Source organism: Tasmannia lanceolata, unplaced genomic scaffold (assembly GCF_043159265.1).
Source record: "Tasmannia lanceolata isolate RefF3 unplaced genomic scaffold, GAP_Taslan_0.1 ptg000023l, whole genome shotgun sequence".
In the NCBI taxonomy this organism is placed as follows: Eukaryota; Viridiplantae; Streptophyta; class Magnoliopsida; order Canellales; family Winteraceae; genus Tasmannia; species Tasmannia lanceolata.
Genome location: NW_027518700.1, coordinates 14,528,222 through 14,538,874, shown reverse-complemented (window position 1 = coordinate 14,538,874; position 10,653 = coordinate 14,528,222). Strand labels below are relative to the sequence as shown.

Genomic DNA, 10,653 nt, shown 5'->3' with positions numbered 1-10,653 from the left:
TCTCCCCTTGTAACTGAAATGTGGGCAGACTTTGACGCTTTTTGATGTAAAAATTTTTTTACAAGTGGGGCGGATAATCCTACAGAGGGTGCATGATCCAATAGCCGGGGGTGAAAAAATCATCTCCCGTATTGAAAATGCAAACTGATATATCCCCCCCCTTTTCTTACTAGGGACAGCCCCCTTTAGTGTAAAAAACGCTATACATCCCATTTTTTCCCATTTCCGTTGCCTCTCTGTCAAACAAATGTTTAATACCTGAAAACAACTCTAAAAAAAAAAATCCCTCTTTTGAGTTCTTTGCTTTCATGGCGATTATCAAGTTCTTAATTTTCTCGATCTTTTTCTCTCTCATTTTCCTCAAAATCGAGGCAGATGCATCGATCGAAGAAATAATTTCCGCATCCGAACCATTGAAAATCGAATTGGGGCAACTCAAGTCTAAGATCTCTGTTTTAGGTCAGTTCAGATTCATATAATTTCTTTTTTCATTTTTTTCGTTGTTTTTCGTATGTCGTTAGGGTTTTTGTTTGGCGATCTTTGTTTTGTGGTTTGATTTGTTTCTTTTCTCTGTGTTTTGGAAATTTCTGAATAGGAGAAATGAAATGCTAGGGTTTTATGAACTGAAGGTTTTAGTAAATCTCGTGCCTTTTGCATTCGTTTCCTTAAATTAAGACCTATAGTTGCTGTTTGGATTGCAAGAAGGCGATTTTTTTATTTTTTTTTGGGAAATTAATTTCTTTTCACGATTTAGAGGGAAATGATATGATTATGGTTAATTTAGAGGGATATTATCATAAATTGAAGGTCTCTCTAAGTAAAAATTGAATAGGGTTGGTTCAAAATTTCAAAATTTCTTTTTCGTGTGTAAAAATGGTAGCGTACTTTTAAAAATATTTTTCCTTTTCTTTGTCATAATGGAGAAATCTTTTTTAGACGGAGCAGTGGGTGCAGTGGTTTCGTAAGTAGTCTCCAAAATCACTGCCTTTGATGTGTTTCTCATTAATGCCTATGATACGGATGTTAATATGTTTTTGTAAATTAGTAATATGGGAGATACCTCATATTCACAAATCCATGGACTCATGTTTTGTTGATGAGTAATATCTAGGTAGATTGATTTTTTTACTATATTGTATGTGATTTATGTTCTAAATATCAGCAGTTTATCATATTTTGGACCACCGGATGGAATCATGAGCTCATGATTTTTTTTTTTTCACTAGCATTTTGGATGCTTTTCACTGACCATTTCTAATTTGGTCTACATGTTTTATTTTGAATTTTCTTATCATGGGATTGAGCTTACTGGTTAAATATTTTTTTTTTTTGGTGAATGAGTGTTAGTTGGTTTTCTTTTTAGTATATGAGTTGTTATTTATGTGTTTACTTATTTTCCTTTTGAAGAATCAAGTATCGATGACAGAACACGAGAATTGAAAAGCAAGGATCAAAGCATTGCACAGATGAAAAATGACATTAAGGAGAAGTCAGATAGTATTTTAGCTTTACAGCATGAGTTAGAATCACTTCAGGTGGGTTTTGAAAACCGCACAAAACAATGTTGTATTTTCATTTGGTAGTCATTTTGATTTTCAACGTTTCACTTGCATAGGAATTAAAACCAATTCGTACTGACTTATGTTTTCTTATTTAATTCATTAAGTTCTCTAATGTGAATGTAAGGAATTGTTCTTCATTTTCTGTTCTCCTCCTTTGTAGAAAAAGGGGTCTGTAGATGCTGAGGAGCAGGTGGGAAAGGCTCATGCACGAGCTAGTGAACTTGAGAACCAGGTTAGGGAAGGAAAATCTCTTTGGATACATATGGATAAGTGGTGAATTCTCTTTATATTATTCCACAGGTTGAGAAACTAAAGACTGAAATTGAGGCACAAAATAGGAAAAGTTATGCTTTGGAAGCCCGAGCAAGTGAAGCTGAGAGGAAAGTGAGGGAACTGAATTTGAGACTAGAAAGTGTAAGTATCGTCCTCAGTTTGATTGCTAACAATGCGTACATTTCTTGTCCAAGCTGTTATATTCACGTAATCAAATAAGGATGACTCCAATTTGTTTCGATTCATATAAATTGGTTTTACTTTTGGGCAATTTGAAATAATATGCTAGAAAAACTTTAAAAAGTTTAAGAAGGAAAAATATAAGGTGGTGAAGAAAATTGCTTTGTAAAGTTTGTAAAGTGTTCCTTGCTTCGACTAAAGAAAATATCTTAACTCTATTGCTATAAATATGTATTTTACATGGTAATGACAATTACCCATGCTGGTAATGAATGTCAAAATGCTCTTATGCGTCACAGACTCTTGTACAATACTTGATATGCTGACCACAAACTATACAGATTCCAAAATCAATTCTATATACGACACAAGAACAACTTATCTCAACATTCATTAGGTTGGGGGCTGAAGCTCAATGAATGTTAACTTTCTCTTGAGCCATTGACTGTTGTCCTTTGTGACTTGTGAGAATCTCATTAAATTTATTTGTGATCTGGTCTCTAGACTAAACAAGAGATATACTTGTGCTTGGATGATCTTTTCATTGATGAGTGGTAGTTCGTATGAATATGTTGCTTTGTGTAATCAAGGAGATTGGGAAAATTATATCGGGGCATGATTTTATTTTTTTTGAAATGGAATATCGAGGCATGATATTGAAGGGGAACCACAGACTTGGTACTTCCATATTATAATGTTTATGCTATTATCGCATACTGATTTGCTATACAATCTTTATCTGCCAGTGAGCAATATGAGGGAAAAAAATCCACCCAAAGCCTCCTCATAAACTATCAAGTTCTTTAATCTGAAGTCAAGAAAGCACCTAACCTCTTATAAAGTACAAAATGTCCTTTCTAATCAATCAAAAGCTGCAATAGTGTATGCCCCCTCCTAAAATATAAATTATTTTTTATTAGTTGGAAGTTGCAAATGTACGAACATCTCATAAAAAAAGGATTAGGTTCTTGCAAGAAATAGAATGGATTGCTGTATCCTTTATAATAGTCAACTTTAATGGCTTTATATCTCTGAAGTGCACCTTTGAAACAACACCTAAACATGTTTTTTTTCTTTTCTTTTTTGCTTGCTCCAATATCTGATATTATTTCTTCCCGCAGGCTTTTATATGCTACATTCCGTTTCTTGTAATTGTTTCAATTAATATTTATTATATTTGTTATTCGGTAGTTTGTGGGTTGATAAGTCCTCGCTATTTTTCCTTCAATATCAGTTGTTTTACAATACTTTTTTTCATGAGGAATCTCTTGCCCAGCATCAATTGTTTTATAATATTTTGAAGATGCTTGGGTAATGTGGGTTTTGTTTGGTTAACTAGATTATTTAACAATATTTTGAAGACTAAGAAGATGCCTAATGAGTGGAGGGAGAGTACATTAGTACCTATTTATAAGAATAAAGAGGATATTCAGAATTGCACCAATTACCGTGGAATTAAGCTAATGAGTCACATCATGAAACTTTGGGAGAGCGTAATTGAGCATAGACTAAGAAAAGAGACTAAGGTGTCAGAGAATCAGTTTGGCTTCATGCCTGGACGATCGACTATGGAAGCTATCTTCTTGATTAGGCGGTTAATGGAGAGATTTAGAGAAAATAAAAAGGACCTTCATATGGTTTTCATTGATTTGAAGAAAGCGTATGATAGTGTTTCCAGGAGTGTTATGTGGTGGGTCCTTGAAAGGAAAAAAGTGCCTACTAAATATGTTGATATGATGATTAAGGATATGTACGATGGAGCGGTAACTAGTGTCAGAACTACGGATGGCACGTCTAGTGAGTTTCCAATTACAATAGGACTGCACCAAGGATCAGCTCTATGCCCTTATCTTTCTACTCTAGTTATGTATGAACTTACGGAGGGTGTCCAAGATGAGGTGCTTTGGTGTATGTTATTTGCAGATGACGTAGTATTAATTGATGAAACCAAAGCAGGGGTTAATGCTAAGTTAGAGTTATGGAGAACTACTTTGGAGTCCAAAGGTTTTAGACTAAGCAGGAATAAGACAGACTATATGGAGTGCAACTTTAGTAATGTAAGCAGGCGAGGCGAGGATGTAGTAAATATGACTGGACATGAGGTACCTATCTTTCGCTATCTTGGTTCAATCCTACATAAGGAAGGAGATATTGAAGAGGATGTTGACCACAATAAGAGCAGGTTGGTTGAAGTGGAAGAATGCTTCAGGAGTTCTGTGCGACCGTAAAATACCTACCAAGATGAAGGGAAAGTTTTATAAGACAGCTGTGAGGCTAGCCATACTGTACGGCTCAGAATGTTGGAACACCAAGAAGCAGCATGTGCATAAAATGAGTGTAGCGAATATGTGAATGCTTAGATGGATGTGCGGCCACACTAGGTTAGATCGAATTAAAAATGAAGACTTTCATAAAAAGGTGGTGGTGGCACGAGTTGAGGAGAAGATGAGAGAGCACTGCTTAAGATGGTTTGGGCATATCCAACGTAAGCCTTTGGATGCTCCAGTGAGAAGAAGTGACTCGTGCCAAGTTGATGGAGTAAAAAGAGGTAGGCAACTTAGGTAGAAACAGTGAGGAAAGACTTGAGGGCTAGGAACATAACAGTGAACATGATCTTGGGGAGGAGAGAATGGAAGAACATGTGGATGAACCCAGTTAGTATCAGGATTAGACTTTCAATTTGAGCTGGGTAGATCCTTTCACCTTCTTCATGAAAATTTTCTAAAGGATTCATTAGCTGACCCCAACTAGTTTGGGACAGAGGCGTAATTGAGTTGAGTTTCATCAGTTGTTTTACTATGCTTCTTTTTATGAAGATTTTTTCTCGTTCTCCTTTTTTTTACACCCTTATACCATTGATATATGCTATGCATATTTTCCTTGTTTCTTATTCGAAGTGCCATAAAAAACTTATTGGAATTTACAATTGGGGTTTTAAATGGGATGGAATGCTATGGGTACTCTCACTGCTCTATAAATCTATGTGAACATGGTTTCATGAATACTCTCTCCTTATTTGAATGATATACATATACACACGAGGAAAGGGTTTCTGTGCTCGAGTGCAGATAAGCTTATCTGCGCTCGAGCACAGAAACAGGGGTGGGGTCACTTTTTTTTTTGGGGGGGGGGAGGGGATCCAAAGCATTCATTTGATGGGCCCTTTCATGGATAGGGTGTCCACCAAAAATCAGCTCTATTGGATCAGCTTAGGGTGCCCATTTGTGAGGTGGAAAAATGGGCAGATTAGTGGACAAACAGTATCTGTCCATTTTCACCCCCACAATTGGACACTCTATGGTGATCCAATGAAGCTGATTTTTGGTACACACCCCATCCATGATGGGGCCTTCCCAATGAATTCTTAGGATCACCCCCCAATGTAGCCCCACCCCTGTTCCCTGCACTCGAGCGCATATAAGCTATCTGCGCTCGAGCGCAGGAACCCTTTTCTTTTTCTCTCTCTCTCTCTCTCTATATATATATATATATATATATATGGAAATGTTATCAGCACTACTGTATTTTCATGAGGGCACTCCTCACTTTATTAAGAGTATGGTATGGCCCGCACCATAAGATGATCCAAACCGTCCATTAGATGGGCTGCAGCCTACATAGGTTGTGCCCGAAAAATTATTTCCATAGGTTGATCCTAACCCTCCGATCTGTAGAGGGTTAGGATCAAAACTCTAACAATCAGATCGGAGGGTTAGGATCAACCTATGGAAATGATTTTTGAGGCACGACCTATTTGGGCTGCGGCCCATCTAATGGACGGTTTGGATCATCCTATGGTGCGGGCCATACCGTACTTTTAATAACGTGAGGAGTGCCCTCATCAAAATACAGCAGTGCTGATAACATTTCCCTATATATATATAATGCAGGGGATCTGCTAGGGTCCATCGCAGAAGACATTTCGCTGAGCGTCCATTGCATGAGAGAGCAGCCACATAGGCTCAGATTTTGTCTCAATCATTTAATTCATCTGACATGGCTGCTCACATGCAATGGATGCTCCGCAAAATGCCTTCTGCAATGGTCCCTAGCAAATCCCATATTGCAGATGCTTGGTGTTAGGAAGTTTTTGTTCTCACTTCTACTTAATTTTTTTGTTTCTTTTGCAGCTCCAGAAGATTAATGATGAACAGAAGAAACAAATCCGTAAAACTGAACGCGCTCTTAAAGTGGCAGAGGTGGACTATGCAGTAGTTTCTATTTGGCAGTTTGCTATGTGATGGTGCTCATGGATTCTTTTTCTCATTTCTTTATTTGTTTTGCATCTTTTCTTCTTTTATCTTTCATAGGAAGAGATAATGAAGGCAAAATTAGAGACCACATCAAAGCATAAAGAGTTGTTGGAGGTAAGGATATGAATGCAAATGCTTTAGTTTGTAGGTACCAGTGCTATTCAGTAGTAAATTTTCTAACATAAGCCTTTCCAAGAGATGGTTTTCCATCTGATTTATCAATATCCCATGATGGATTACCCTGATAATTGGTAATGTGTGAGCTCTTCTTTCGTCGGTCCAATAAAACTGTGCATCATAATAAGACAGCTAAAAGGAAGTTCTCATTTAGCGGCTAGACTATGTTTTTTTTTCCGAGGATACAGCTACTTAGAGTTAAATAACTTCTTTGATGTTTGAACTCTGAATTATGCATGCCTAGTCTTTTTTTTTTGAAAGATGACAAATTTCATTAATATTCAGAGAGCATTCGGGACCAGGAGTCCCATCCTGCAATACAAAATATTAGGATGAATTGGCACGGGCATACCGAAATCAATTTTAAAAGTAGCAAAAATAAGTTACAAAAAACCAACTATTCCTTTTCTCTATTGTACTACGCATAATTCTTGAACTACACCTGATTCTAATCTGCACATAAATCTTTCCTCTATTCCATTGTCTATTCCTTTCTTGACTAATAATAGTAAAAAGAACTCCCAGACCAAAGTGCCTCGGCTAGCGAAAGACTATGGTCTCTCAAGCTATTGAGGAGCTAAATCTTTTCTCAACTCATCTAGGATCTGGAATTGCCTAACGCAGATATTGACCCCTACGACACGTTCATTCTAGCAAGCCACCTTACCCCCAACCTATAAGACTGAAACCGACATCACAAAATCCACCACCCCCGTACTAAGTTCCCGGCTACCTGCGACCGTCCTCTTCCCAACCAAGCTCTATCAATTATATCAAACAAAAGCTTCATATCTAAATAGTGTTCCACCAGAAATCAGGAAGACAGATCCACAAAAACGGATTCTCCTTACATAAGATCTTTGACAGACAATACAGAAAAACGGATTCTCCTTACATAAGATCTTTGATAGACAATATAGGCTCCCTGGAGCAGTAAAGCGTAGCAACTTCTCGAGATAAGTTCTCTTACTCTCACAATTCAGGTTCTGTTTCAGGCTTTCAGCTGCCTTGATTCTTTATATTTTTTCCTCCGCGACTCTGGTTCGCATTGCAAGGAACATTTCTCTGGTCTTGCTTAGATCCTCCTGATAAGAGATCCCAAAAGCGTCTCCCATCGCTAAGAAATCGTTAAAACCCTCCAATTTTGGGTGCCCAGGTTCCTTGAGAGTTGGTGGTAACAAAATGCCCTTTCCTTTATCGTTTCTAGTGGACTCATTAAGCTGCATTAATCGCCGACCATCTTCCACCTTTGGTAAACTTAGCCCTCGTTCTGAGTTAGCGCCCAGGGCCTCGCGCCTAATTTCCAAACTCGAGATCGCCAATTGTTTCTCCTCCTCCCACAGACGCCTTCGGGTTCGCCTTTTCTTTTCTAAAATCTTGTTGAAAATAGGCAAATTACGAAGGTGCGTGTGAAGTTCTTCCTCACTATTGAAGGTGGTCTGGGAAGGAGACAATCCCGAATTTCGACTAACTGCTGCCCTTTCTTTCATCAATTGTTTCTTAAGAGGAGAGAGTAACACCTCACCAGGTATAGGCGATTCCTTCCTCTAGCTTTTCATTATATTTAAGGGTTTTTGAGAGATCCAGGCCTTCATCCACGAGGGTAATTACACCCTTAGCTGCAATGCTTGTGTCCTCAGATCGATCATTGCCAGACATACTTGAAGTCTTGAACTAGGTGAGGTTTGCAGGATTCATGGGTAATGGTGATTTTCGGAGTCATGATTTTTCTTTCTGACTTCCTTTTTTCGATACAAACACTTAAAGTACTCATAGCCCACTACGGATAGCCAAGATACGAGCATCCTTCCCGAGGCCTCTCCTGAATTTACCTTTACCCAAGCGTGTACCCTTCGCATCGACACTCTTACCTTCCTTAAGGAACCTATTTTTTAATTTTAAAGCCTTCAGCTCCTTTGCCGACTTTAGGCTAAAAGAGTCTACGACATCTTTTCTACCTGCCTTTCCTTTTGTGCCACGTGGAACTGCCAATACTGATTTCCTTACATTTGGCAGGCTCACAGGTCCCCTCAACATAGCCTCCCTACTTTCTGACGAGACATGGGTGATCTCAGAGGGGACAGGCAGGTAGGTGGACAATTCAAAATTTGAAATGGGGACCACCGCCGGCTCCGTTCCACGCCCAGTGGCCTCTGCCACCTTTTCCGATGGACAGACCGCCGCCGGTGAGCCTTTATCGATGGAAATCTGATCAGATCCTTAAAAAATGGGCAAATTGTCTTTACTACAAGATTCTCCCACCACCGACATTGCCAGAGAACTTATACTATCCTCAGACACCACCTTAACTCCCACCGAATAAATAGTAGAATCTACCTAATGGATTGAGGGATGGATTTCCACAAGAGGTATATAACCAGGGCAGAGGCAAAGGCCAAACAGTGAGTGTGATCCCCAAAAGGCTGGGTCTCGAGGACCTGACCCAGATGTGAACCAAGAATCTCCACCGTGGTAGCAGACCATGCATGAATTGGAATATCATAAAACCGCAACTGAACTGTTCTAGCCCCTGTATTATAAGCAGGGAATCAGGGCTGGAGGGAAGAGAGATATCCCCCAAAAGCCTCACCTCCACGTCGGAGAATAGAAGTAGCCTGAACCTCAGAGTCGAAACGAAAAGGGATATCCACTGTGCTAATAGCGAAAGGTTTTTCCAACTCTGGAAGGCCCCAGAAATGTTTGGTCCAAGCCCAGACATCTTCTAAGAGCCATGAGCCAGATTTTAAACTTCCAGTAAGACAGTTCTTAAGATTTCTTTTTCTATCTTCCACTACTAAAACTGGAACGTCCAAACATCGATCGTCGTCAAGAGGGGCGACTTGGATCTTTTTGGGTCTCCAAACTAAGTTAGGGTTCTCTCTATTTCGAGGTTACAAGCATTTCCTACATATGGTGCGAGAGCCAAAGTTTCTATAATTACATTTTAAGCACAGCCAGTCGCTCCCATTCGAGAATGGCCTTCGATTAGATTCCACTGCTCTGCGACCAGGAGCCTCCTCCCCCTGGTGTCCCAATCTTCCAAACTTCCCAAAGAACCCGCATGCGATCGAGGTGGGGGCCATTGAGGCCAGTGAGATCTTTGCGCATTAGCTTCTTGCCCAAGTGAAAAAGGGATCGTCTGCAGGATAGGTTAAAAATCCCAAGGGATTCAAAGACTTCCATAGTAGAGTAGCCTCCATCTAAGCATGATAGGAAAGGCTCTGATAGTTGCTCAAGGTTAGATCCACACACATAGAAAAAATCCGACGATTGTTGAAACGCAGCACCTCCTGGAGGGATATTCCGGCGACTTCTGAAGACGTCCCTGATAGTCATCCCTCAACTACCCCTTCAATGTTGCCATCCTTTTCTAGATGCTTTCGTTCTCCTCTTCAAGTGCCCCACCAAAAATCCCTCTTTATGCATTATCCTTGGAAATCCGCATGTTGTAAAACAGAAATTCATGATCGAGTTGTCTAAATTATGCATGCCTAGTCTTTTTAGCTATAAGGAATATTTTAACCATAATACCGGAGGTAAGTTCCTTCTACTGTATAAATCAAGGTAGATTAGATCTGATTTTTAGGGCATTGCCACCTTTTTTAGACAGCTGAGGATGAGTTTGTTGACCTCACTCATTTACGCGCTCCCCCAACACCACAAACTGTTTGTCTTTCCATCATTTCCAAAACGTTTGCTTTGATCTTCTGAAGATCTCCACGTATGGATTCCCAAAACTCTGAAGGTGCAGACACGGCGCAAGATCGACCTCTCTGATACCAATTGTTACGAACCCTAATCGGTTCGTAATATGATTCGATCTTCTTAGAGGGAAGATCGGCCTCTTGATCCACTCCGAGGGAAGGATCAATCTAGCAAGATCTGATCTTATTCTCTAAAATAACAAAGTAATTTATTCCATTCTAGATGGAACCCATCTAGGCACGTATCACAAACATACACAAGTACATCAGAGAATTAAAAAACCTGATTGAAAACTTATCTTTCATGTCAGTTTCAAAGTGGTCGGTTCTCTGGAGTACTTGATTGCTCATTTTCCTCTGTGAGCCGTAGAAGTGTGGCTTGTGTCCATCTCTCCTTGGTGCAAAATAGATGCCATTCCCACTGGAGGACTCGCCTTATTCTTTGGATTTCATCACCCTATGGCTTGTTGGCCTCTCACTCTCCTCATGAATTGTGGAACTCTT

The 10,653-nt window shown here is 39.5% G+C and overlaps 1 protein-coding gene across 2 annotated transcripts in view; it reads left to right on the top strand.

Moving 5' to 3' along the window:
• The first annotated feature begins 213 nt into the window (after positions 1-213).
• The window catches only part of LOC143855713 (uncharacterized), a 37,901-nt gene continuing 27,461 nt past the window's right edge, over positions 214-10,653 (top strand). Inside the window, exons 1-6 of one of the 2 annotated variants that reach the window (XM_077365796.1) lie at positions 214-459; positions 1,408-1,535; positions 1,723-1,794; positions 1,863-1,976; positions 6,146-6,214; positions 6,326-6,382. In XM_077365796.1, the coding sequence (XP_077221911.1) occupies positions 309-459; positions 1,408-1,535; positions 1,723-1,794; positions 1,863-1,976; positions 6,146-6,214; positions 6,326-6,382 (591 nt within the window). In that variant the 5' untranslated portion in view covers positions 214-308. The remainder of the gene's footprint in view (positions 460-1,407; positions 1,536-1,722; positions 1,795-1,862; positions 1,977-6,145; positions 6,215-6,325; positions 6,383-10,653) is intronic. The other variant, XM_077365797.1, reaches the window with a different exon arrangement.